This window comes from Colletotrichum costaricense (assembly GCF_030867565.1).
Source record: "Colletotrichum costaricense strain IMI 309622 chromosome Unknown Scaffold_33.1, whole genome shotgun sequence".
Classification (NCBI taxonomy): domain Eukaryota; kingdom Fungi; phylum Ascomycota; class Sordariomycetes; order Glomerellales; family Glomerellaceae; genus Colletotrichum; species Colletotrichum costaricense.
The window spans coordinates 213,644-240,399 of NW_026848262.1; the positions used below are offsets into that span (position 1 = coordinate 213,644).

A 26,756-nucleotide genomic window follows, 5' to 3' on the forward strand; every position below is an offset into this window, starting at 1 on the left:
GCTCTGCTTGTCCAAGCTCTCCCCCCCCCCCCCCTCCTCTCTCTGTCTCTGTCTCTGTCTCTGTTTCTCTATGTGTGTGTGTCTCTCTCTCTATCAAGGTATCCGTATCCGTAAGGCAGGAATGAATGAGAACGGGAGCTTGGAAGGGGTGAGTGCGTTCCATTCTAGGGCAGGGTGCTCCGTACACATACAGACTGACAGAGTACGAAGTAATACGGGTAGGTACGAAGACGGGTAAGGTGGGCAGAATTTCCTCAATTTTAGCATGTGCTTGCAGCTCGCAGATATCACACACACACACACACACACACACACACACACACACACACACACACACACATACGACGCTGCGGGCCACATATGTTGCTTTCTTTTTTGTATTTTTCAATACTGACTCTATTGCAGCAGTTCCTATCCACTTACTTGACTCGCGGCAGGCAAATGGACAGACGGTGGATACTGTACACTGTATGGAGTACCAGAGGTTGGATACTGCGTAGGTACGGATAGACCATACGGATTACCTAGATGCGCAGCTAGAGAGAGAGCTCTGAGCTTCCGCCCAGCGGCTATGGCCCATAGCGCGCCCAATTCAATCCGTGTGGCTGGTAAGACGGTTTGGATTTTGGGGGCCAAACGGGGGGTCCAGGGGGAGGGGGGTTTGAGGTAGGTTGCCGTCGTCTGCTCGCCCGAAAAGGGGACCGTCGGGTATCCTGGGCCCAGTTCGGGGGGGCCACGGGGGGTGGGCTATTGATAATACCTTGCTGCCAAACATGTTTCTCGGACTTCAGTCTTAATCGGGTCCAACTCTGGGTTGGAGACTTGGAGTCAGTCTCTCGTCTTGGAGTCGTTCTTGGAGGCTTTCTTGGGGTCGCCTAGCGCAGGAGACTGAAAGCATGATCTCCTTGGCAGCTCAGCAGCATTTTCTTCGATCCAAGTACACTGCTTAGTTACCAGGTACGTCCGTATCTTCATCATTTGAGGTATCTCACTCCATGTAGCCCGAATCCCATCTTTCCTTTCCAAATTGATATTTCTTGTTGGTCAGGAAAGCCAGTTTTTTGTTTCTCCTGACCCTCGTTCTTTGCGTGGTATTGGATGGATTATATATGAAGAAAACTCCCGTCTAACCCCTCCCCCAAACGCCCCGGAGCTCTGTCCCGGCCTTCGTCGAGCTCATGTTGAATGACGCCGGCCCGTACTGATATTATGCTTCGCTTGCTTCAATCCATTTCTGTTTCGCAGTTGAGGTGGACGTCCAGAAACCGTTCCTCGCCCAAAAAAAAAAAACCCTCCCTGGCAAGCTTATTTTCTCCCTCTCTGTTTTGTCCCTCTGGGACTAGCTGCCTTCAGATCTCCTTAGCCTGCCGCATCAAGTCCGATGGTACCAAAGCTTGCACTTCACTCCAGTTGCTCCCAGCGTCTCTCACGCAGGGGCTTCTCTTTGCCGGCCGCGGCTCTGGTACCCTCTTTCTCTTCCTTCCACGCCCAGTACTCGGCAAGGCGCGTTTCCGCATACGAGGCGTAATCAAAGTCGATCTCCGAGATGACGGCTTGGATCAAAGCCCAGATGCCCCAATAGAACCCCGGCACGCCGCGGAATAGGTCCACCTCGTGTGTGAGCTTTCGGACCTCCGCCTCGACATCAACATTTGTGTTGTTCTCGGAGTATTTGTAGAACGAGCGAATGTACTCCTCAATGAACTCTCGACGCTGGGACTGGGTAGGCATGAAGTTGTAGTCGCAGTCGAATCCACCCCACTCGGCCAAGTGGTTGGCGATATCGAACGCGGCTGGTGACGGCGTGGCATACTCGTAGTCGATGAACGTCACTGTAGCCTCCTTCTTGGGGCCTTTGGCGGGTTGGGTACTCGGTAACACGATCACGTTGCCGCTCAGCAAATCGCAATGGGCAAAAACTAGCTGTTACGAGATAACCATTAGCAACTGTATAGGATCTTGGCAGCTCTATGTGACTTACGCCATCAACACCTAGACCGGGGCGTTGGCTGAACTCCTCCACAATGTATTCAAACTCCTTCTGCAGCTTGTCTTGTCTCTCCCTCTGGACCTGTGTATCGCTGGGCAGGGCCAAAATCCATTTTTGCATCACTGACCATAGGTTCGGCACAGGCTTCCCAGGTGCAGCGTTCTCGATGATGGCATTCAGGTCCTGATCGTGGCCCTTGGCGTTGCCATTGGTAGATGTCTGGTGTGTAATGCAGGGCACAGTCGCGTGCCACTGCGCTAACCTGCTGGCGACGGCTCGATAGATGTGTGGCTTCCTCAGGTCCTCCGGGGCTGTGACGCTGCCCTTGATAAATCGGTAGAGCATGCCATTCTGGAATCGGGCGAGCAATTCGGGGGCAAGGCCGTGCTTCATGAGAAGTTCATGGTTCTGAGCTTCGCGCTCGCGGTCGATGAGGACAGCGGTTCCATTTCCATACGCGCGCAACAAGATGGCCTCTCTGTCTATATCCTCCTTGGACCAGCCCTTTCGCTTGTTGATGGCCTTGAGTAGGGTATTGGTGATGCCGTCGGTGAAGCGAACGAATTCGATGTTGGAGTCGTCGGAGGCCCAGTCTGGTCGAACAGTCAGGATTAGACTAGTCGCAGATTGCTGAGAGTCTTCGCTGTCGTAGAAAAGGGGAAGTGTTCGGACATGGGACAGCGCCGACCCATTAGGGTGGCCGTTGCTTGCACCTTGGGTCATGATTTGACCGAAGGGATGACCGAACTACGTGGGCGAAGGAAGGGATGGGTATGTCGAAAGGGCAGGGACAATACCGAAGAGGTCAATTGCTGGATGAGGAGGCCCCTGTGGAATTCGGCGGTTTGTTCAGTCGCTGGTGTTGTGCGACCTTGGCACTCTGGATGATGGCAGAAAGGGGCTCACGGCTGTCTGCGAGACGTCAAGGGGTAATGAGGATAGCGAGGCTGTTCAGGAGAGGAGAGGAGAGGTGCAGAAGGCTATGAACAAAGCGAGATACGGATAGTAGTAGGTCGATATGTTGGTGGTTCAGGTGTGTAGGAAGAAGAAGCAGGAGTGGGAAGAGAGGAAGGTGGGTATTGTCGGATTGATATTGGGAAAAGATGAGGACGAGGGGGTATTGGGTTTGGGATTGGCGCCGTCGAGATAATGGTGGCCGAGCACGAGACCTTTTTCCTTCCTCGTGCGGATCCCCAAGGTATGAAAGAAAAAGGCAGTATCTTTTAGGGAGCACCCAAGTGGTAGGTGGCAGTGGCTCTTGGAATGATGTGGTGCGTTTGGTAGTCTAAAGTGAGATTCGCGTTGGGGAAATTACGGTATGTGCGAGTGGCTAATCTTCTTTTGTCGTCGGTCAACGAATCGAGGAAGAAAATCAGAAGGAAGAAGGGAGGACTGTGGACACTGGACAGAGACACAGAGAGACACAGAGACGGAGCGAGAGCATGTGAAGAAGGTGCAGAACAGAGCAACTTCCCACTTTCCACTTTCCACCTTCAGGGACCTTATGGATACCGCACTCACAGAACAAGCCAATTACCTCGTGCCTTGCTCGACTTACGACCGCCACATGAGTGGGCCTGCCTCTACTGTGTACCTTCCCTTTCTTCCAGACCCCCGATTTCACCATTAGTTTCCCGGGTGTACGTAGTATGCGCGTACTCCGGACAGGCACAGGAAAAGAGCTTTTGATGGAGCAGATTTTCAATCTTCATGTTCAGGGTCTCTCTGAGCGGGGGCAGTGCCGCAGTGGGAACCCGTTGTGATTGGGGGACCGGGGCGCTCCCGCGGGCGCTTTTTTCCCAACAACGCCTCCGCTAGCAAGGACAGACCTCAAGCAAAAGCTCAACCTGGAGTGACTTTGCCCTTGTTTGTTGGCCTTGTCTCTGTTTCTGCACAGGACGCAGGACGCGTGTCACGAGCGTCACGGCATAGGCACCGAGGAGAAGGAACCAAGGTACGCTGCTGTCCATCTCAGTTGCTCAGACCTTACGTACCTAGTCTACCTTAGGTAACTATATACCTTAAGGTATTCGTGATTAGATTAGATAGGTAGGCACGAGGAAATGGATGGGGGACCGAAACAACCACAACGACTGAGAGGCGCCCTTACCGTCATTGTTGCCTCTCTTTCCCCAAGTCCTGTTCCCCTCCCCCTCCACACCTCGGGCTATTGGATGGTCTACACTAAACCCGTACCATAATGTACCTACCTTACCACAAGCATTGGGTTCTTTCAAGAGTCCATAGCAGTGGCATCCAAGGGTCTTGCAGCTGCTCGGCAATGCAGTGCGACAGCCACAACGGCCTGACGAGCCTGGATTGGATCGCAGGACCCAGCCGCTGGATCGTCTCAAGAGCTTCCCCTCATTCAGTCCATCCAATACTTGTTTCCGATTCCCAGGAGCCACGCCGGAATTCCGTCATCGTTGGAGCTGAGCCTAATGTATCCGTACCTTAGAGCACCACCTTCTCTGGGGCTTCTACAGCGTGCCTACTGTACTCGCCTCTTTCCCCAGTCATGATCAGCGCGGAAACCCGTATCGACTCACCATCTCTACAATGTAACTTCGAATGTCGTACCTTTACTATGTACTGGTTAGTCAACCGGGTTCGGGAACCAATTTCGCTATGCAACGAGCGTTCGTTTCGCACCTGACCGTCGCAGAGGTGCATTCCCTTGATGCACCGTTATCTTCACTCAAGCCACAGGCTGAGGGCTGCCTGCCTTAGGCTGTCTTAGAAGAGGGCTCACCGACTCTGTGTCTCTCGTCTCCTGCAGTCTAATCAAGTCCAACCCGGCCTGAGCATCCTGATCGCGAACTACAGTCGGGTGTCGTGTCTCATCTTTTGCTTCGAACCGGCTACCTAATAACTATGCATCCTCAATTCCCTAAATGAGCCACACCTCTGGCCTGGCTTAAAACTTATGACTCCAACCAAGAACATGCGATAGCGAAAGGTTCAAGCTCGCATTTTCGCATTAGGCATCTTAGGAGAAGCCCACTGAACCGTTGATGTACTGAGGTCTGACGGGGCTTGCCGGTTGCCCGCTCCTCACTCCTGCCTTCAGCCGAAACCTTGAGAGCCTCAACCCCACCTTGAAGTGCCGTCGAGGAAGGAAACGGGGCCAGACCGGCGGTGCTCGGACCACCTTGCACCTTCCGGTGGCTGCTGAGCCGTTTGTACAGATACGTACCGCGGACATTGACCTCTATTGGCTGTGCTCATCGACTTCCTACGATCCAGCCACCATCCTCATCCAACTTCGGGCTTACTACAGCAGATCGGATCGAACCTGCGACCTATCTCATCCCATCTACGGTCCAGCCACGACAAACAGCCGCATGTACCACTCTCGCCCTGCTGGTCTGAGTCTCATGGAATGCGGACTGCCAGTCCCTCTGGCGCATCAACCCAAGCCCAGGTTTTGTCGACTATCATTGCAACATAGCCGCCACAGTAAGGACTTGTGAGTGATGATCGCCGGGCACGGCACCGTTGACATCTTGGAGCCTTTGACCGCCCTGTCATAAGCTTTCATAAACGCTATTGGATCTCTTATCGCTTCCGAAATGGCGCCGCCCGTGCTCCCGAATCCGTCCAACTTCTTGGCCGTAGCGCTGGTCATCAACAGGTCTCGTGATGGTCCCAACTTCGTCTTCCATTATCCACCCACTGTCTTGCCGCCCAACGCGCACTCCAAAAGTCATGAGCCAGCCGACGGCTCGGCCGAGTATGATGATATCTTACTGGAGCGTCTTAATGCGCCCGGCTCAGCATCCCTCGACTCCGATACTAACGCCGACGACCTTCAGCAATGGACTGCCGGAGATGATCACTTAATCACCGAAGATGGTACGCAAATTGTCCCATGGGAGCATGTGGCTGGGTTTCCCACCAAAGATCTCGCCAGCATTCTGACCCCAGGGAGAGCGTATCACAAGAAGCTCTTCCAACTCTCTCTGGACCCCTTATTCTGTGTTTCTTATCCCATCCACGTCCCCGAGAGTGGGACCTGGAAGAAGAAGAAGAAGAACAAGAAGGCCAAGTCAGAGAGATCCAAGTCTGTGCGTACGGAGGAATCGGCGGTATTTGTCGACTTCGACCCAAATGAGGATAATGAAGATGCCTCCAAGGGCGCCGAGGCGTCGCAAAATGATTTCAAGGAGGAAGAACAACCCCAGCAAGACGAGCCTGACGACAAGCGGGCGTCCATGACTATGTTCAATCTGGTGTTCTTTCTGAACCCGAAGAAACATGAGGCCAAAGAACTCATCGAGACACTTTATCTCAACATCATTAAGAAGATCAACAAGGCATTTAAGTACTGCCAGCAGCGAAGTGAATTCGTGTGGAAAGAGTCGAAACGTATCTCAGCCCTGAAGGACAAGGGACGAGAAGATAGTAAGCCAGGTTACGTGGTACCATCGGATGAAAGGTGCTGACATTAATACAGGGCGTAAAATGAGTCTGCTATGGGACGAGATTCTACAGACATCATCTCTCGCGGCTGCCGTCCAAGACATTTACGAGGCCGTTTCCCAGAACAAGATTGCGGCCCTTCAGCTCGATACAGCACTGGGCCCAGTCACGCCCTCTGTGCAGATTCCCGTGCCGTTTTACGTCACGGACTTGCACAACTATGGACAGACAGAACAGAGAGGCCTCTGGCTGACGACTGCCAATTCATTCATCGGCGAAGATACCCTAGACGAGCCAGGTTTCTTGGACCGCAACTTTGCCCTCTTGCTGATGGGCGACGAGAAGAAGATCATTGCCGAATTACAGGCAGATTTGGATCCGAGTACTGTAGCCATGGTCGAGTTCGCCCGACTGTCGAAGCCAACGCAATCGTAAGTAGTGAAAGCCCTCCAAGACCCACCATGTACTCGTGCTAATGCTCGTTCAGTTTCTATCAAGTAGGCCAGAGCAACGTCTTGACTTTGAGCCAGGTGCGCAAGTACGCGCAACACTTCATATTCTGGCGGCGTGCTATCGCGATTCCACCCCTCCATGCCCGTGACACATACATCATGTCGCCGAATTGCGACACCCGTAAGCTCTCTAGGGCAAGCCTCGAGTGGCAAAAGACGTTCCCCCTCGCACCGCCGCTCACCAACTTCCTTGCCGAGCTATCTTACGCGCCGAGGTCATACAAACACTACTGCCCGAGTAAAGCTCATCGGCCCACGTACCTCGCTATGCTCGCGTGGCTCATGCGTGGTGCATGGGTGACTCAACTGTGCACATTCGCCTACGTTGTTGTCTGGCCCGAGATAATCTACGAAGTCGAGCACAAGCTAGAAAGCGATGAATTGCGCAAGGCCGAGAATGCTTCCTCCCTCAGTACCAGCAATCCACTGAGTGGCTCAGCAATCGACGCGGCAGACGGGAAGTCTGAGGCAGGGAGCAGCAGTGGTGGCAGTGGAAGTGGCGGTTTCGGCAGCGGTATCGCGACCTACATCCCGTCGCACATTGAGCAAACGGCAGAAAAGGCACGGCTAGAACGTATCGCAGAGAAGACGCAGCGCGAGGCGGCCGAAAAGGCCACGGCGCACGCGCGCAAGCTACCGCCCACGGCGACGGATCACCCCTCAACCAACGAGGCGCCGCATCTGGCGCGAATGCCCCCCTACATCATCGTAGATGCCAAGAAGGCGACGGGCAAGGAGTCCCTCTACCTCGCGGCCATCGGCAAGCGATTCAAGGATCCCAAGGTCGCCAAGGCGTGGCAGGCCATGTGGAAGTATTTCAACGGGCAAACAGCACTGGAGAGGATCGCGTTGCAGGAAGACATGAAGCGTAAGGAGGCATGGAACCTGCTGACGGCGATGAGTGAGCATTTGCTCTGTGTGAGGCACTGGTAGGCGTGTGGTCACTCGCACGTCATCGCATGTAATGAACAGGTTTCAAGGGACAGTTCACGATATGCAGACTGATAGTAGTCTCGGACATGGGGAGAGCATGGGAAGAGAGATGAATCGCGGCACTGTGCTAGTGTGATCACGTAGAAGAACGTACGGCAGGCCAGCCGTTTGTACGTCAAGGAAAGGAAGGGAGGGTATCATTGTATGTATGCGGGAAAATGAGGCAGCAAGCAGGTGGAAGCTACTTTCCCCTGACATGCCAAACGCCAAATGGACACGCGAAATCTGGAAGATAAATCACGCCAAGGTACAACCAACCAACAAAACCAAGGGATCCCAAGCAGATGTGTTGAACCTGAGACTGCGTGTAAGCATTGAGAGAAGAGATTTGTAGAAATAATTCCAGGAGAGGGAGTAAGAACAATTGTGGGGGAAAAGGATTGCCTGAAAGATATTGAACCCGCGAACCATCCCCCATGCCCACCCGCCCTGCGAATTAGAGATGACCTAAAAAGAAAAGAAAAGACCTTGTGCAATGCCCGTCCGGACCCAGAGGTATCACGTCTCCCGATAGATGATGATGATGCTTGAAAAACCCAGAAAACAGAAACGAAATATGAAAACCTTAAAAACCTGAAAAAAGCAAACCCCGAGCCGGCTCGACCAAAACACATCTCATTCCTCCACGTTGTGCTTCACTGGCTGTTGGTAAGCCTTTGGCCGCCCATGTAACTGAAAAGAGACCTCTCAACGCCGTCGCCCACCGAAATCCTTGACCGCCCCAACGCGCTTGGATGCAACAAAGATACCATGGCTGCGCGAATGCATAAAAAGAGCGGGAACTTGAAAGGAGAAGATGACCATAGTAGAATCAGAATGAAGACGACGGGGAAATCGTCATGGGTTCTAACAATCCGTCCTACTGTGTCAGGTCCATGCCGAACTCGTCTTCCTCCTTGAAGTTCAGCGAGGTCGGACCACTGTCGTCATCATCCGGATCGTTCCAAAATTCGCTGCCGGCGTTGAGATCGTTGGCGAGACCGGTGCCGTTGGTAGCGCCAGGGCTGACAGAAGTGCCGTCACCAACATTGCCTGAGCCATTCATGGGCTCGCCGCGGAAGTCGGTGTGATGGGGTACCCGGAGACCAGACCCGGTCGTGCGAGAGTATCCTGGAACTTCGTTCTTGGAGATGGCTTCCATCAACTCGGTTTGCATACGCTTCTCATCCTCAGTGAGCTCAAATGGAAAATGACCGCCGAGTTCCGCAATGGCGTTCATCAACTCCTCCTGCTGCTGCAACTTCAGATGCAACATCCACATTAGATCTCTCGTCCAGCTGACTGCGCCATTCAAAATGTCTCCCTTGTTGGGACCCTTGTCTTTGTCCTCGAGGGGGAGGCCGGTCGTGATATTGCCTGTTGCGCCAGCTGCGCGGCGTGCGCCAGGACCAGCAAGACCCGAAGTGGCCTGAGAGGGGTTGGAAATGCCGGACAATGTAGGCGAGAGCGGGGTGCCGTTCTGGATCATCTTGCGGATCTTCTCATCCTCCAAACGATGGGCGGGAACTAGTCTGCTGAGATCTTGAATTCTCTCGTTGATGTTGTCTCGGCGTCGTCGCTCGACAAGGTTGTGAGATTCCCGACGCCGCTTGCGCTTCATCTCTTGAGAGGAAACCGCACCACCTGGCTGAGCCCCCAGCTTTGCGGGCATCGATGTGCCACCCTTCATCATGACCTCGTTAAGCTGAGCGAGGCCGGGTTGAATAGGCGACGAGAAGCCAGAGCCATATGACGCCGCCATGCTTCCCGATGGGGTCTGCATCCACTGACCTCCTGATGGTGATTTCTCATGCATGCCTTGAGCCCGGATGGATTGAGGACCGAATCCAGTAGACTCCTGGGTTGCCATGGGTACCGAGTGCATTGCCGACTTGGGAGTCATGGGGCTGCGAGTGTTGGAAGATGAGCTCTTCCGTTGCATAGCTTGTGCCATTCTAGCTCTGTTCTTGGCGTTGAGGTAGTTGGTCTCGGCAGCATCACCAGTGAGGTCCGACCCAGCCAAGGGCGAGCCCGAGTAGGAGATGGGAGACTGAAGCGACGTGCCGAGGGCCTGGCGGTGGTGCATCTGGGCGAATCCCGAGTTGTTGAAGCTGTGCACGAAAGGGCTTTGAATGGGGTCACCGTCGGGGGTGTTGGAGTAGCCGTTGATGTGATTTTGGTCTAGGCCATGATGAGAGCCGTATATGGGTTGGTTGAAGCCCATATCCATGTTTGACATTCCGCTACCAAAGTCCTGGCCGTGGCCGTGTAGCGGCTGTTCGGTCGGGCTTCCGAGGCCGTCGAGTAGCTCATCGTCTCCGAAGAGGGCAGAGCCGCTCGAAAACCCATTTGTGTTCCCCGAGTTGGAGTTGTAGTTGTTGGAGTAGGATGATCCATAGTTTCCGCCCATGGCCAAGTCGTTGGGATCGATGCTGCCGCCACCACCTCCACCGTGGCCACCGTTGAACTGGCCGAAGCCGTGCTGTGCCATTGTGTGTACTGTTGACACGGCGTTGATTTGAATCCGCCTCAAGGATATGCTGGATCGGCGATGATGCGAGGTCTCGCTGACCTTGTAGTGCTCACACCGCCTCTTTCGTCAAGAAGCGTGGTTGCAGGCTGCGCTGTTATGCTGGAATGATTCGAGAAAGTTTGACCCGGAGAGGTTAGAGCTGTAGTGAGTTGACTCGTCAGCGTTGCGGCCGAATATGATGGTCAGGTTGCGCAAATCAAAGGTGCTCCGAGGTTCGCTGCGCGCAGTTTTGCTTTCCTGTCGGGCAGACACGAACCGGGGATTGTATATGCGGATATTCTCCGCACAGGCGCAGGCAGTTTTGAACGCCACCTAGGCAAAATAGGCAGGGAGAGCGAGCGGGAGAGGAATGCGAGTATGAGGAGGAGGGCGCGACCAAGGCAGGACTGACTCACCGAGCAAAAGGGAAAATGCCGGGAATATGTAATGTTGGTCGACAGCACACAAAACCGTTGTTACACGGGCATCCACTACAGTGATATGGAAGGTGCGGGGATGGCGTCCTAAGTAAGGGAAGCCGGCGTCGTAGATGGTAGCGAGCCGAAAGGCGGTTAAGAGGGGTGCGTATGTGTGTGCGCGCGAAAGAGACTGAGAGTGCGAGAGTGTGGGAGTAAGCGAGGCAAGGTTTGCGATCTAGGTCGCCTGTCGCACAAGTGTATAAAGATGAGCAGGAAATGGCTGCCTGTTGGTTCGCAGGAGCGGAGACAAGCGATAGAAGACCAAGTGTTTGTCGAGTCTTGGAGTGAGGTGAAGGAGGAGGAGGAGAAGGAGAAGAAGAAGGAGAGAGTTGAGTCTTGACAAGTTGCGATGGAAATGCGTTGTCGGGGAGTCGGGGGTTTGTAGTGTGGTGCGCAGGCGGTGCGATGCGGGCTGCGGGTGAGCGAAAGTAGGTATGAGTAAGAAGTTGGTGTAGGAGCCTCGGGGCTGGGCGCTACGGCTGCACTGGACTGGGCTGGGGAATAATTAGCTTAGGACTGTGTTGAACGAGAAGGACGTGTGTAGTGTCAAGTATTTGTTAAAGTGCACGATTATCCGTACTTCGTACATGGGAGGGGTGCTAAGGAAAGCCCATGCGGGAGACCGATGCCAGACGCCGAGGGCGAGGGCGGGGGAAGAGGCGAGGGGTACCCAAGTACCTTGTACTTGAGGTACCTTAAGGTGAGTAAGGTAAGGTAGGTTTGGGGGGGAAGAAGAATCGGGGACGGGGACGGACGGGGACTGGGACTGGGACTGGGGCTGGGGAGGGCCCTCTTCGGCTTCACCTTACCTCTACCAAAGCTGTGGGGGAGCGAAAAGGTAAAGCTCGTGTCGGTGAGTTATCTTTGGTTGGTGACGGAGGTGCAGCGTCTTTTGCGTCTGCTCAGGAAATAAAAATGGGACGCGTCCGCTGCAAGGGAGGTTAGAACACCTCTGCTGGAATGAATACGGATACTTTTGACGGTGTGAAGCACGCCTCAAGGCTTGGGTGATCCAGGCCCAGAGACAAGGGGTCGTGAAGGGGTTCACAGCAGGCAGGGTTTGCCAGGATGGGACAAGACAACTTGTGGTTCAGGACCTCGAGGTGTGCTTGTGTTATCGAGCATGACATGTCTGCAGTCCGGTCCGTGGGCCGAGGGGCGAAAAGGGAATAAGAGCAACGCGAAGGAGAACGGACGAGGTGCAGTGATGGGACACGGATGCTGACTTACAGAAGAATATGGGTGGTGGGTAATATTCACCCAGGTCAGTCTCCCGACTTTACACGGTAGCTGCTGTTCCTTTCGAGAGGTGACGAGAACAACGCTTTGGCTCGGCTTTCCGCCTGACGCTTGACGTTGCACAAGAAGGAAATAGAGGTGAGCGTGAGGATAATGGTGGTGGTGGTAGTGGTGGTGGTGGTGGTGGAAAGGAGCTCTTGTCGATAGAAAGAGAAGGGAGGGGTCCAATACCAGGAAAAGATGGTGTGCTGATTTCTTGGTATTGCTACCGTACTTGGCACTGCTGATGCTTGCTTCCTGGTCTGCTTGCTTGCTGTGAAGTGCCCACTAGTATAGGTAGGCGGGATGGCGGATTGAAGTATTGGCGGTGACGCTCGAGAGTGCGTGAGAAAGTGCGACGGACGAAATGGGTTGCCGCCGGTTCGGACGGGTCGGAGATAGGTGGGATTCTTTGCTGCGGTGGTTGTCGGACCCTTTACAGTGACAGTCGACTGCTTGGATTTGAGCCAGTCAGATATGATATACGCGACACAGGAGTGAAAGGAACAAGGGAGGTAGAGAAGAGCAAGTGAATGGATGCGATGCAAGGAGAGTGAACGGAAGAGGGCGGGGATGCCATGTATAATAAATGTGTGGCGGAAGAAGCGGCTGTGAGGCTGAGTCGTGGAATACAACTCAACGAGGGGGGTGAGGAAGGCTACATTATAAGGAAGGGGAAGGGGATTGGAGGATGCGCAAAGTAGTGTACCAACCTTGTTGAGGAGAAGGAGGAGAAGGAAAAGGGAGTGACCAAGTATGTCTTTCTCTCTGGATCTTCAACGCAAAAACACCGGGCGGTTAGTTTGAATAATGTCTGATGTGAAAGTGAAGTGGCGTTTACTCACTTGGATAGGTAGTTCCCGGGAAAGCGGTGCGGTTGACGTGCAGCGGTTTCTGGGGTCTCCTGTATTGTTGGTTGGGGGCGGTTTTTTGGGAGTGTTTGTTCCAGGTAGGACGAAATAATTCCTCCGTGGGGAATGCGGCCTGTGTGCGGGTACACCGTAAAGGTCCACAGGTGCAACTGGAGAGTTGGAGAAGCCTGCAGAGGAGAAAGGGCCAAGATGGCAGTCGGAAACCGGCTCGGAGTGGTAGTGAGCGGTGATCCCTGTCGATCGCTAGATGCGCGTCTTTTCGCACACTGCTAGGGCGAAGGTGAGTGAGTGAGGTTGGTGTTCGTAGCAAGGTAAGGTATATCAGGGTAGTGTCGTAGACACAGATGTGATTTCTTGCGCGGAAAAGCAGGGAACAAGACAGTGTCTTGAGCAAGATAGAAGAGGCAGGCAGGCAGAACGCGTTGCCTTAGGCTCTTTCCAACTTGGTTTGGAGAGGTAGGTACGGAGTACAGAGAATAGTACAGAGTACTTGTCTCTCGAAATAGGACCTACTGCGTAAGTGGGTTGATTGCTGTCGCTCCAAGCGTCGCCGTTATTTGCTGGCGCTGTAGGCAAAATTAGGTTTCGGCCTGCCGATGTCTGGAGCAAAGCTCCCGGTCGGTCCAGAAGCAAAGAAGGAACAGGGTCGTCGGCGAGACGGACTCAACGTGCTCTCCTCTGAGAAAAGACCGGAGTGAGAGCTCCCCGAATTGTCGACGCCGTTGCGCAGGGGTTTCGGACCCGGCGGCTTGGGAAATCTTGGATAACTCGCGCAAACGTATTCGGGATCACTAAGCAGTGACCAAGTTTACGTTCAAACGTTCCAACTTTCCAGAGAACCCGGGCGGTGATGTCCGACTGTGTGTAAGGTAGGTAGGTAGGTATTGTCTACTTCGTACGTCCTGGTCTCTTTGCTCTACTATCCCAGCGTCTAGGTCGGTGTTGATAAGTTGCGATGGTGAGCCTGTATTGGTACGAATGAGAGCGTTCCTACTGTGTCTTGTATCGATGGTCTGTGCGTCGGTGAGTCGAGGTAAAGGTAAGGAACTTTGGGGCCTCTGATGCATTGGTATTGGGTATTGGGTATTGGGTCCGGATCTCGGCTGGTTGTTTCTGTCCTCCCTTGTCAACTCTCGTTTCCCTCTTGGGTCCTGTCTGTTCTGTTTCGTTTGCCAACTCCCAGAACGGGGCATCTCCACCTACCTCCTCTTGATTTGTGTTTTCCCACGTAACTCGAGAGTCGAGATTCGGTCGTTTCTGTTGTTTGAGATTGTGTTTGCTCAATCGTTTCCTCTTCTCTTCTTTCCTCCTCCTTTCTCTCTCTCTCTCCGGTACAGAGGGAAACGCGCTAGCATTTATATCAAGGCCGCCTTCTATTAACAGACACTACTCCGTTTATCATCTGGATAAGGCTTGTCACTTCACTTGCATCTCCTGACTCGTCCCATATTCCGGGGGTGGCACCCCCATTCTATCCTCACCGGGACGTTTTGCCAGCCTCTTGGTCCGAGTCGGGATGAGATGGAGGGCAGCCCGGACCCCGTGATGCCTCCAAGTCAGACGGCTAAGACAACTAACCCACCTACTGGACCCGCGCCGGCCGCGACGACTCACGACGCTCATCGGGACCTGCTTAAGGATCGGCAGGAATAAGGTGGTCATGCACTTGAAATGTCTGGCTTTCCCTCAAAAGAAGACATCACGAACTCATCTAAAACTGGGCTGCTCCATGGCTCCTAGACTGCCCGGCCAGGAACCCGAGGCCAGAAACGCCCCAGAATGCCCTTGGCTTAGATATGGGATTCTGTCTCATTTCGCATTGCCTTGTTTAGAAACCAGTTTTCGATTCACCCCGCAGAACACCTTACCCATGGCGCTCATGGTCCATGGCCGGCTTGACTCCTAGTTGGACGACGTAGCTCTGGAGCCCTGCGCGAACCCCGCCAGCAAACACATTCCTACTAGGAGAAGCCTTGTCGACGCCCAAGATGTCGGCTTGTTGGCATTCAGTTCAGGCATGGAAGGGAGAGCTCTTATCCGCGAATCTGAGATATCACACCAGGTCGATACAAGACTTGTGTGTGCCAGAAGCTTGGAAACTCGCGACATCTGGAACGGGTGCAAACATCTTCACCGCCTCCAACCTTTGCCTTATCGCCTTCTGCCTCGACTATAACTCGCTTAACAGAAAGACAAAGAGCCTGACCGCCGTCTTGTCGCATACATTGATATCTTGGGTATATCCCGTTTGGGGTAGCACACACAGATGCACACACACACCCTCATGCCTCTGTCTGGCAAGCACCTTAGACAATCGAGAGGCCGCCGCTGTGATGTCAAGCACTCTCGAGCCTTGTCCCCTGTGGCGTACACATACTGTGTGTAACTTGGGCTCTTGACGCAAGATACATGCGAACTTGGTTCAACATCTAAAGAGTATGGTGATTAGATGGGCGGCGCCAGCGGCAGTGACAAATATCCCAAACATTGTCTCCCAAGCGTTTTACTCCTCTTCAGATCATCACCACCACCATTACGGCATAATAGGACGAATATCTGCTGGGAAAACCCACCCCTGGCCAAGATGTGATCGCCCGCTCCGCAGTGAGTGCCGGCGGCAATCCTACCCCAAGTGGCCTTCACCTACTCGATGCGGCCTCGACTTTCCTCCTCCTGCACGGCTACCAGCAGCAAGTCTCAGAGCTGCAGCCGCACTGTATCAACGACGTAGAAGATGGTGAACCTGTCAGAATCGCGGTTCTTGCGCCAATGTAAAGGTTGCAAAGCGCCTCTGGAAGGTCGGGTTGGGTGTGGAGTAGGGGAAGGCTTCCAATCATGTGCTGCCGATTAAGGATAAGAATGACCTTGTGGACCCACCCAGACTTTGAGGAAATGAAACTGGATGTTCTCAAGTGTGTCGAGGTCTCAAGGTGAGTGTGTGGTGAGGTGCTGGACCAGAAATTCGATAACGCTGGTGGCTGTGTTGGTTGGCTGAAAGACCGGGTTTCGGGGGATCATGGGTACGTACTTCCAGCCGACAGGTGGTCTGTGTGTCCGGGGAAGGATGCAGCCGCTGATTGGCCGAATTCAACCGCACCTGGTACACCTGCGCTGCTTCGCTCTGAGACATTCTCAAGCTCACCCTGCCTTGCTTCCTCTGCCAGACTGCCTCTCTCTCAACCTCCGTCCCGTTCCATCACCTCCCCACCCCCTTCATCAAGCTATCAACCTCGTGTACCAGCCGCCTTAGCCCCCCTCCATCCTCAGGCCGTTCGCCGTTTGCCTTTTCGCCTTCGCCTTCGCCTTCGTCTTTGCGTCTGCCTCTGAGACTTACGTTATTACGACACGGTGCGGTACGCGCGGACACTAGGCCACCACCAAGAGATCAAGACCAGCCTACGTCGCATCACAAACCGAACAGGTGGTCTCTCAATAGCCCACCTTCTTGTGCACATTTAATCGTATGCGCCTTCCGACCCTCCCCCTCCATCATGGGCCATGACCCTGTATATCAACCAAGCTGACCATCTTGGCTGTGGAGAAGCAGCTCAACACCCGTCTTCCTGACGCTCATCTGCCGCGCTATACCAGTCATCTACTCCCGTGCTCTCCCAGCACCCTCGACGGAGGCCACCCCGAAATCGCTCTCCACCCAATAGCAGCCTTTCCGCAACTCGACTCCGAGCGGACTGCCCCCGATACTGTCAAGGGCCGCCTGTCACTTGACCACATACTGCTCGACGCACAGAGAGGACGCTCCCGCTCTTGCGTGCATCTTTTGCTGTTTATCTGGTTTCCGCGGGAGTAACGACACCTGCGTCTAGCACGTCATAGTTGCATCTCTCGGCTCCCATATCCCACCGTTACGATGGCGTCCGCTTCTTTCAGAGACTCGATGAACTCACTGGGTTGGTCAAGACGGGACCAGGACGTGCCCGTCAATACGGCGCAACAGTCCGGTCTCATGTCTTCGATCAAGTCCCTCAACCCCTTTGGAAACAACAGCTATATCCAGCTCCCAACAACCGAGGGCGCCGGCGCGCCTCTGCCTGCTGCCAACAGGAGGGAAGAGGAGGAGGGCTTCGCAACGCGTGAGTCATTTCGTCTGTATGCTTTCGCCGTCCCACCACCTCTGGCAGCTTCATCCTTGAGCTTCCAGCTCCCCTGCAACTGGCATGGCCTCTAGTTGTGGATTTCCCATGTCTCGGATTGCCATGTGAGCAGGCGGGTTTACGAGGTGGTGTTGTCGTGTCCGCTTCATCTTCTCCGGAACAGCCATGCTAACGTTGTATATTCCACTTCCAGTGAGTCGATGGGATCGTTTACTCATTTTTGGTGCCTGCAACCTGGGCGCCCTTGCCTGCTTCGTCATCTGCTTCGCCTTGTTCCCGGTAGTAGCGGTGCGGCCGCGCAAGTTTGTGATTCTGTGAGTTTCCTCGCTCCCTTTTCTCTCCCACTTCTGCCCTTTGCCTCGTCGTAAGCGATTCTGCTCTCTTCCGTGCTTCCGTGGAGGATCACCCCACGGGTGCTTATCAACCCGGCTAGTTGCCGGCGCGGCAGATCGACAAAGGTGTGTTTGGATCGGTACCTATTATGCCGTACCCGAATGTAGCCTTGCCCCTCTCTATCCACCCGCCTTTCATGCCAGATGATCTTGCATGGCGAGCTAGTTATGAACACCTTATCCGGTGATCGAACGGCGTGATGAGGACTCTCGGAGGGCTTAGCGTTGATACGGCGTTCGCGTTCGCCATCTTCGAGTTGCGTACCTGTTGCTAACATTCTCATTTTCCAGATGGACACTTGGCTCCCTCCTGTTCCTGGCGTCCTTCGCGGCCGTCATGGGCCCGATGGCGTACGTGAAACACCTTGTCTCCGGCCAGCGTTTGCCTTTCACTGCTGCCTACTTCGGATCGCTTGGGCTGTCCATGTACTTCTCCCTCGGTGTAAGTTCCATGACGTTGTCATCATTACGAGGCGAAAGCACGCCGGCTGACTCCGACATAGCTTCACAGCACCATTTTGACCTTGATCTCAGCTGTCATCCAACTGGCTTGCCTTGTTTGGTACCTAGTCAGCTACTTCCCCATGGGCTCGAGTGGACTGCGCCTGGCCACCACGTTTGGCGCCAGAAGGGCTGCTGCCTGGATGACGGGCTGAGCTTGGAGCTCTCATGTACACCTTGTAAGATGAAGACGAAAAATGATTATGGATAATTGTACCACGGTAGCTAGTCGGCATTGTTCTTCATGTTTGCATACAGAGTGGGCAAAAAAGAGTATCAAAATAAGGCAGATGTCGAAATGTAGTTCACGTAAATGTACCAGGTAGTCGGGGCGTTCGGCTGCACTCTTGGCCGCTCTCACTCGCCACTAATAAGAGAGGCCATGACTTTGTCTTGAATCGATCTCTCGGACCTGGTATGATATTCCGTGTTCCGGGCACGATCATCTTATTTTGTTCTCCGTCTGGGATCTGAGTCCCATCTACAGCCTTTCTCTCCGGCTTACGTCGCCAACTCTTCTACAGTGACAGGACATCAACTCTCTTCCAGTGGGGAGTCCTTACACTCTCGAAGAAACCCGGCATCGTTTGATCACATACCTAAGTTCAACTAGGGGCACCGTGTTCCTTCAGGGGCTAAGTTTCCTCTTCGGCTTGGAGCTTCCTTTTATGCCCGGTGGATTTCTGTCTCGGTCAAGATATTCGAGGTTGTGAACCATCTCGATCGTTCGTCGTGACATACTATAATGGCCAAAAAGTAGCGCATAAACTTCTGCTGGCTTCAACAGTATGCTCGAGAACTGCCTTTGTTTTTCTCTCTGCCGGGTGCTTCTTGCATGATGGCCATCGAGTGACTATCTCTCCACACCGAAAAGACGTATGTTCTTGTTCTGGCTTGAGTTGACCATCAAATCCGAACGTGAGGACTGGTCACTTGCTGGCTATACACACCCACCTCGCACGGTAGCAGTCTCGGTGGAAAGTCGTGGGACTAAGCTGGGAGTGAGCTTCACTTGCACATCTTGACTCTCGACTTGAAAGACAAGGAACTACGTAGCATTTTAGAAACATCGCAAAATTCCGGGCATACAAGATTCCGGCTCTTCATCAGATGTATCCCGTACTACTGATTGGGGGTCTTTAGGCGCCGTGTGTGTGAATGCCCCTTCTGTTTTTTTTTTCTCCTTTTTTTCTTTTTTTCTTCGTCAAGTGTCTCTGGACAGCTCGGCCCCACAATGATCGACGGATTAGCCTCTGCCGAGAACCCTGAGGAAAGGACATGGCGTGGTGATTTCCGTATCTCTTTTCATCTCTCAAGTGATACTTCCAGTGCTCAGGAGTACCCTGAATTGGTCTTATCAAATCCCGCAGTTGGTTTCATTGCAAGGCTGAGAAAAATGGTGATTAGAGACCGAGAGAGAGGCTCTCACGGGATATGGAAAAGTCACCGAAAGAGTATCCACTTCGGACGGTGGATCCCGGCACGGCCAGGAAGGCTCGGAAGGCGAGTCAGTCCACTTCATTCGAGAAAAAAAGATAACTGTCCAAGGGTCCCGGTGGAGAAGCACTCATTGTGAAATGGGATCCTGGGAGGCTGGGAAGCTTCGCCGAAGAGGGCAGTGGGAAATAACAGGTTGTTGGCCGAAATTCCCGTGTTCAGGCGCGTGTGCGCAAACCCTCTTAGATGAGCTTTTTCGATGAGACTAGGTTACGAGGCACGACAACTCCTGTGCCCTGTCTGTCAACATCGAATATTCAATATACTAGACAGCGAGACTCACTGTCGTTAACGCGAGTCCCACTTGGCTTTCCCTGCAAAAAGTTGTTCCGAACGGGCTCCTTCCGAAGGATGCCGGGTAAGATCATCCAGCTTTCTGCATCAAACTGTGCCCTTTACGCCATTCGAGCGGTGGCTGGAGGTCGAGACAGTATAAGCAAAGGTGTCTAGCCAGTGTGGCTGGCCTGAATCGTTTTTGACAGCCTGCACAGGGCTTGCTAAGCCTTTTCGGCTCTAGACAGACGAGGGCACAATGCATTGGATTACTAGGCTGCGCTATGTCGGGTGAACCACGAACGAACGCGCAACTTTGTATCAAAGGTGTGGGCCGGGTTGTTGTTCGAAAAAAGAAAAATCAGATTATACCAAAATGATGAAGACGATGGAAAGAATTCGACCGGGGTCGGGAATTGCCCACCGCGTTTCAGTAGGCGACTGGACATGGCAAATCGTCGTCTTTGATATTGCCAATATCGACCTCAAAGGCGTCGATGATGAATGACAAAGGCAGCCAATACGATCAATGTGAGAGAGGTGGTCATCGCAACTGATATGGCCGAGGATTCGACGGATCAAACCGTGGCATAGGTATTACTATGTACGCCCGCCTCCAGTGCATAAAAGGGCCCGGAAGTCGTTCCGAAAACAAAGCGTTCAAAGAAGGTCGGCCGAAGGTGGACGACCAAGAACACGCTCTGTGGCGGTGTGTGTGGCACAGTGATGCGGCGTATTCGTACTTGTAGATAGTAAGGTAGATTCAGTTGACGCTCGTGGGACAAGGGCTTCAAAGTAAAGTATAACGTCAGATGGGGGGCGCGGTTATGTAATCCACATTCTGGAGTTTGAACAGCAAGAAATGTAGGCGCGCTCACCGATCCCCTCTTCAGTGCTGGCCATGGAGATCCAGAGGATTGGATGCAACGCAGACTGCAGAGGAGATGCGGTCCAACCGGCCATCATTGCAAAAGAGAGGAATTGTGCGTGGGCTATGAATATGCAAATGGAGAAGATTCCAAGAGTCAAGCGGGCTTCTCAGTCTTCATTTTCTCCGCGTCAAGGTACGTACCGATGTAGCCAATGGCGCCTGCCATTCGAAAGGTAACTGGAAAGTGCATACCGCCTCGACGCACCTGCCTTAGGTACTTTGGATATAACAACTGGAATTCGCAAAGAGTCCCTTTTAGGTAATTTGCAACTTCTACGAGAACGCTGATGTGTTACGGTAGTAATGGCAAGACGAGGAATTGCCCTCCCTCGAAGGGCCCAGCTACCCACTTACATAGGTCTGACTTGCAGCAGAGTCGAAACCATCCATCTGCCCGCTCGAGCGGAAGGTGCGGTGCATTTCGGCGCTGTGAGGTGCGTCTGTACATCGACAACAGCGCTCTGCGACATACGATACAAGCGACACGGGCGAATAAGCCTCAAGCTGAAGGATCATCACACAAAAAGGCACATGATAAAAATGAGAGAAATTGCCTTGGCCTGGTGAACAACCGACTTATATTCGCGCAACCCCACCAAAGCCGACAAGGGACCGGAGGGGAATGGATGGGATGGGCACGCATGCAGAAGGTCGCAGCCAGCAGGAAGAAGAAGCAGGAGCAGAAGCGGGCAGACCACTTCCGGGGTAGATACGGATAAAGGAGTTGGGAAGGTAGGCGAAAAAATAATCCAATGACCACAAAAAGGTAGAGAGATCCTAGGATTCGGTTTGATGCAAAGCGAGGTGGTGACTACGCAAAGACTAACACTTACAGGCTACCCGTGCTACCGTGGTGGAGGCCATTGACCAGAAGAGGAGAGGAGGGAGGGGTAATTTGGTATATGTTTTTTTTATTTTATTTTTTGTTTTTTGTTTTGTCCCCCTTTCGTCCAAGTACTGTCCTTTGAACGTGTGTTTTCCTTACACAACCCAACCTTTTCTGACTTACACCGAGGTCATTCATGATCCAATGATGGGCTGCCTTCACCACCAATCTTTGTGTCATGCCGGTCCCGTCGGTGCGTCTTGCTTCCTGCTTCCTGCTTGTCACGCCTGTGCCCTGTTGTTGCTACCTTGCCTTGCCTTAGTGTAAGGTATCCGTACCCCGTAAGGTAAGGTAAGGTAAGGTAAGGTATGTAATAATCAGTGCCTTGCTTGTCTACCCTGCCCTGCCGGGTCGGAGCGATGGGCAATTTCTGCCGTTGCCGGCCACTTTAAGCCTACCCATGTCGTCGGAAGCCTTGAGTATCCGCGTTTCCTGACTGGTCCAGGTCTCGCGAGGTACCATGCCTTAGTCCCTTCCAGCGGCCTCACGGCCTCAGGTAGGAAATATTTCGGCCACCGCCCGCCCCGTCAAAGACAAGACTGGAGCACCTGGACGCCCCAACCCACGTCAGTCGGTGGTGACCCCTCCATCCTCGGCCTCCTGCGCGCTCTCCCACTTCTACCGTGAGGCACCTCACCTTACTGTGGTAGGTAGGTAGGTCGGTTTGCTCCCGTCCCGTCCTTTCATTCCCATTGCTCACAGCACATCGCCTGAGACATGGACCTATTGGATGCTCTGGATGAATGAGACTTTCAAATTGCCTACCTACCTACCTCACCTTACCACCTACCTCTTCGTCTTCCTATACGCTAGGTGTCTTGTAATAAAGTCTGATGAATGGTTGGGCGTGTCTTCTATGAGATGAGGTGGTGCATGCCCTGCTTCACCGACAATGACCTGCAACCAACCTGCTTAACATCAGTGTGTAAGGTAAGCCTAGGTACGCCTGCCTGTAAGGTAAATGCCCTGAGATGAATCACCAAGGTACTCCCGTACATGGAAACCCGCGGATGAAGCACCTCCCGCATCTCAGTGAATTGTCAGTGCCTTGGGGTCCCTTCCCTCAACCCCAAACCTCCAGGTCCCAGTCAGTCACCAAAGAATTCCAATCACCCGCTGTGCCAGCGTCCCTTCCCCCCCCCTCCCCGCTAAAAAGTCAGGTCAACCAAGCTGCCTCCACCTTTTACCTCAAGTGCCAACCTGGTAGTGGCTTTCCCGAGAAGAAAAAAATTCATTCACAAAAAAAAAACTCGGGCCTCAGATTTTATTCCTGGGCCTTTTTCTCCTCCTCTCCCACAACCACACATATCTCTCTCTCTCTCTCTATCCCTCTCCTCCACAAACCTTGCCCTACCGGTATCCTTGTGGTCATTCTTCCTCTGTTCACTCGTCCTGCTCGGTCGATACCTTTCTGTTCGCCAATTTTACAATAGCGGACATTTCGTACACGACCAGCGAGACCCCTCAGGCCAATAACCAAGCCCTCCTCCAATCGAAGCCTTGCGTTTACCGTCTTCCACGTTTTCTTTGGATCGCCGCAGCCCGAGCATCTCCGGAACGTCTCGCCTCGCTTGCCTCTCGCAACCCAAAAAAAAAACACTCTCCGTTGACGTGCCTTCAACCCACCTCCCCCTTTTCGTTTACGAGGAACACAGCTTCCACCGCACCTCATACCATCTCGTTCGCGCACTCGATCCTACTGATTCGTCAGTCCTCGCGTGCCTTCGTCCTAAGCTCGTTTCCGCACTCGCCCCGAAAAAAACTCTAGCCACCTTCCGGCTTCACTGGACCAGCAGCACCTGCTCGTCCCGACATTCTTGCGTTTACCTCAATCTTTGACGGCTTTCGACGACGTCAACCGGCTCCTGATTCCTTTCACGGCACCTCAGGCCGCCGACCGACTCATTCTTCGGACCACGCGGAGAGGTTTGGTTCGCCCTCTCCGGTCTGTCTCCGTCTCAGGAGTTGCTGGTAAACCTCGGTTTACCCAATAGCAGGATACACAACAGCCCGTTCGCGGCTACTACCTCAGGGCCTGGCAGGATTAGATCAGTTGATCATCTTCCCTGGTCCCTTATACCCAATAGTCTTTCGAGGCATGCCTATTTCTGCATCAGACCTAGCATCAGACACGATGGCTACTGCATTTTCTTACGCTCAAGCCGCCAAGGGTCAGGCGGCCACAACACCCGCGGCCCAGACCACCGAGAACGGCAAGGACTCCGCGAGCTCAGTAAATGGCGAACAACCGGCTGCCGAGCCCACCGCTGTCAAGAGCACCGACTCCGTTGACGACGAGTCCTCGAGAAATAGCCCTCTCAAGGCCCAACTGGCTGCCAAGCAGGACATTTCCTCTGCTCAAGCAGAGGCCAACAGCACGAACACACCATCTGCCGCCGCTTCCGTCACCGACTCGCGACGCGATGACGAGGAGGCCGTTACCGAAGCCTCTGCCCGCCGAAGTGAGAAGAGTGTGAGGTCGGCAAGCGCATCTACTCGCGTGACTGACGAGGCCGAGCCGAAGAAGGGCTCTAGGAAGCCGAGAAAGGGCAAGGCCGGAAAAGAGTCAAGTGAGGATGCGAAGAAGGAGAAGGCTGCAGAGCAGGAGAAGGAGGAGCCCAAGATTGAGCTCGTTGAGGCGCCGCTTCCTTCGGTCAACATCTGGACCCAGCGCAAGGAGACTGCGGCTCACAAGACCTCTGTCACCTTGCCCACCGCCAATGGTGCTACCAGTGCATCTACCCCAGTTGACACCTGGCCCAACAGCCAGGAGTCCAAGAAGAAGAACAAGTCCGCTGACGGCGCTGAAGCCACCAACGGCACTGCTGCTGGCAAGTCTCAACGCAAGGCTGGCGATGGTGACGCCGCCGCCAGAAGAAACGGTGCTCGCGGCTCAAGGGTTATTGAGAGAGATAGCCGACTGACTGAGGTCCCTCCCCCTGTTGGCGACGTTCACTCATGGCCTACGCCTGAGACGGCGGTCAAGGAGATTGTCAAGGAGGAGAAGCGCAAGCCTTCCGAGAAGGTTGAGCGGGTAGAGGTCGAGGCCCAGGATGATGCCGGCGCCAAGGGACGTTCAAAAGACAAGTGGGAGCGTATGGACTTTGTCCCTACTGTCCAGTTCTCCACCCCCATCCCCTCAGTTAGAGGCTCTCGGGGAGGACGAGGTGGTGCTCGTGGTGGACGCGACGTTACTTCTCGTGGCGGTCACGGCGCTGCTGCTGCTGCTGCCTCTGCTGACAAGCCGGCCAGCACTGCTGCCCCTACCAAGGCTGGAAACGAAGCTCGGGACCGCGCTCGCGACGGTAACGCTCCGGCCAGAGCCAACTCTCAGCCCCCTGTTGCGAACAAGCGGGCCTCAATGGAAGTCTCTAACGGCAAGGAGCAACGCAAGCCCACGGCGCCCCACTCTGGCGAGCGCAACAAGGAGTCGCAGTCAAATGCCACCAATGTAAGTTGATTTCCTCCTGGATTATCCTGCGATACCGTCTACAACATGTATGCTAACCCATGGAAAGGAGCAGGCCGGTCCTGTCAGAGAGAGAGGCGAAGGCCGCGGCGATAGGGGCCGTGGCGGATACCGAGGCCGCGGAGGCCACCCTGGAAACATGCCCATGCACACTCAGCAGTCTTCTTACATGTCTAACGGCAACTCCTTCGGCTCCCAAGGCCCCAGACAGTACGCCAGCCCTCCCCTCCACCAGGGCGGCAGCTTCCAATCCTCTTACGGAGGTTCCCAGTCCCGCGGTGGTCGTGGCGGCCGCGGTCAGTCAAATGGCTCTGGAGCGTTCCGCGGTGCTGGTGGCCCTTCGAACTCTGGCCGTATGCGTCAAGTTCAGACCAACATGAACCAGGTCTCCTGGGATTACGGAGTTCCCATGACTCCGGGTTCTTATGCCGCATTCTACGAGCAAACGAGACATATCATGATCCCTCAGATGGAGTACTACTTCTCCGTCGAGAACCTCCTGAAGGATACCTACCTGCGCAAGAACATGGACAGCCAGGGTTTCGTGCCCTTGGAGCTTGTCCTCGGCTTCCAAAGGGTTCGTTCGGTGGCCGATGCCCAGACTCTGCGCGCAATTATTGCCGAGTGCCCCCAGCTGGATTACGTTGTCGGCGACGATGGCATTGAGAGACTGAGATCTCGTACCCACTGGCAAAAGTTCGTCTACCCTAACATGGAGCTGCGCTTCGATGCTGCCCGCAACGAGGGACCTCAGTACTTCTACCCCCGTTCCCTTCACGCCATCGCTCACTACGACCACGGCATGCTCGGCGACTACCCTGTTATCTCGCCGACTGCTGCTTACCCCAATGGTGCCGAGAATACCTACGTCGCCTACCCCACCGAGGCTCAGGGTGGACAGCCGAACGGCACTGTGAACGGCAATGCTGCCGAGACACAGCTTTCTGCTCAAGTCCCCGAATTCCAGCCCGGTCCCGCATCCGAGCAAACGGCCGAGGCCTCGGCGGAGACGGAGAAGGCCCAGCCCCTCGTCAATGGCTCCGCCCACACAGAGAGCGCACCCTTGACGAACGGAAACCACGCTCAGCCTGCTGAAGCCCTCCAGTCCTAGTTGGACGAAGGCATTGTCGTGGGCTGTGGCAGCGTGGCGGCAGCATCAGGATGTGGTGACGACAGCAGCAACTTGTCGAGTCCTTCGCAACGCGCACACTTGCTGATGCGGTTTCGAGGGGAGAACTCGGTTGCAGAGTCTCCCATCGACGACATCCCGTTCCCTGAGTTCCGTCTGCGCGCGCTCTCCCAACGGCAAGATACTTTAGCCGGGGAAATTCCCGGCGACATGAAATCCCTTTATCGGTTCTGGTCTCATTTCTTGGTCCGGCATTTTGATTTGGAGATGTTTGAGGAGTTTCGGGCATATGCAGTGGCGGACGCCACTGGGGGAACCATCAACACAACTGGCCTCAAGCACTTGATTGCATACTATGAAGCGGTCTTACAAGAGGACAAAAAATACCCTCTGGACAATCTGGAGTCTCTCTATGGAGAAGCGAAAAGGCTAGCTGCGACAGCCGAGACCCCTTGAGAGGTAGCATCTGGGTCGATTACAATGACGAGGATGTCTTACGAATTGGGCAACTCTTGTTGGAATTTTTTCC

General features: G+C 54.1%; 9 protein-coding genes across 9 annotated transcripts; 5 read left to right on the plus strand and 4 right to left on the minus strand.

Annotated features, from left to right (window-relative positions):
- Positions 1-93: 93 nt before the first annotated feature.
- On the minus strand, positions 94-360 carry CCOS01_16780 (uncharacterized protein; the record flags this gene model as incomplete). The annotated part of the gene is made up of 2 exons (XM_060464916.1): positions 94-309; positions 340-360. 2 exons carry the CDS (start codon positions 358-360, stop codon positions 94-96), a joined length of 237 nt encoding a protein of 78 aa, XP_060304583.1.
- A 1,041-nt stretch (positions 361-1,401) lies between these two features.
- On the minus strand, positions 1,402-2,713 carry CCOS01_16781 (choline/ethanolamine kinase; the record flags this gene model as incomplete). The annotated part of the gene is made up of 2 exons (XM_060464917.1): positions 1,402-1,923; positions 1,982-2,713. The coding sequence occupies 2 exons, from the start codon at positions 2,711-2,713 to the stop codon at positions 1,402-1,404; spliced, it is 1,254 nt and encodes a 417-aa protein (XP_060304584.1).
- Positions 2,714-5,562: 2,849 nt separating this feature from the next.
- On the plus strand, positions 5,563-7,857 carry CCOS01_16782 (uncharacterized protein; the record flags this gene model as incomplete). Its single annotated transcript, XM_060464918.1, has 3 exons — positions 5,563-6,394; positions 6,447-6,843; positions 6,900-7,857. 3 exons carry the CDS (start codon positions 5,563-5,565, stop codon positions 7,855-7,857), a joined length of 2,187 nt encoding a protein of 728 aa, XP_060304585.1.
- A 197-nt stretch (positions 7,858-8,054) lies between these two features.
- Positions 8,055-8,531, minus strand: CCOS01_16783 (uncharacterized protein; the record flags this gene model as incomplete). The annotated part of the gene is made up of 1 exon (XM_060464919.1): positions 8,055-8,531. The coding sequence occupies one exon, from the start codon at positions 8,529-8,531 to the stop codon at positions 8,055-8,057; it is 477 nt and encodes a 158-aa protein (XP_060304586.1).
- A 245-nt stretch (positions 8,532-8,776) lies between these two features.
- Positions 8,777-10,387, minus strand: CCOS01_16784 (helix-loop-helix DNA-binding domain-containing protein; the record flags this gene model as incomplete). The annotated part of the gene is made up of 1 exon (XM_060464920.1): positions 8,777-10,387. The coding sequence occupies one exon, from the start codon at positions 10,385-10,387 to the stop codon at positions 8,777-8,779; it is 1,611 nt and encodes a 536-aa protein (XP_060304587.1).
- A 4,196-nt stretch (positions 10,388-14,583) lies between these two features.
- On the plus strand, positions 14,584-14,943 carry CCOS01_16785 (uncharacterized protein; the record flags this gene model as incomplete). Its single annotated transcript, XM_060464921.1, has 1 exon — positions 14,584-14,943. A coding segment is annotated over one exon (360 nt), but the record flags the coding sequence as incomplete, so codon positions are not given.
- A 1,962-nt stretch (positions 14,944-16,905) lies between these two features.
- On the plus strand, positions 16,906-18,197 carry CCOS01_16786 (uncharacterized protein; the record flags this gene model as incomplete). The annotated part of the gene is made up of 4 exons (XM_060464922.1): positions 16,906-17,128; positions 17,343-17,463; positions 17,833-17,983; positions 18,045-18,197. 4 exons carry the CDS (start codon positions 16,906-16,908, stop codon positions 18,195-18,197), a joined length of 648 nt encoding a protein of 215 aa, XP_060304589.1.
- A 2,698-nt stretch (positions 18,198-20,895) lies between these two features.
- CCOS01_16787 (uncharacterized protein) lies at positions 20,896-21,462 on the plus strand (the record flags this gene model as incomplete). Its single annotated transcript, XM_060464923.1, has 2 exons — positions 20,896-21,002; positions 21,102-21,462. 2 exons carry the CDS (start codon positions 20,896-20,898, stop codon positions 21,460-21,462), a joined length of 468 nt encoding a protein of 155 aa, XP_060304590.1.
- A 2,265-nt stretch (positions 21,463-23,727) lies between these two features.
- CCOS01_16788 (La domain-containing protein) lies at positions 23,728-26,683 on the plus strand (the record flags this gene model as incomplete). The annotated part of the gene is made up of 3 exons (XM_060464924.1): positions 23,728-25,080; positions 25,148-26,208; positions 26,278-26,683. 3 exons carry the CDS (start codon positions 23,728-23,730, stop codon positions 26,681-26,683), a joined length of 2,820 nt encoding a protein of 939 aa, XP_060304591.1.
- Positions 26,684-26,756: the final 73 nt, after the last annotated feature.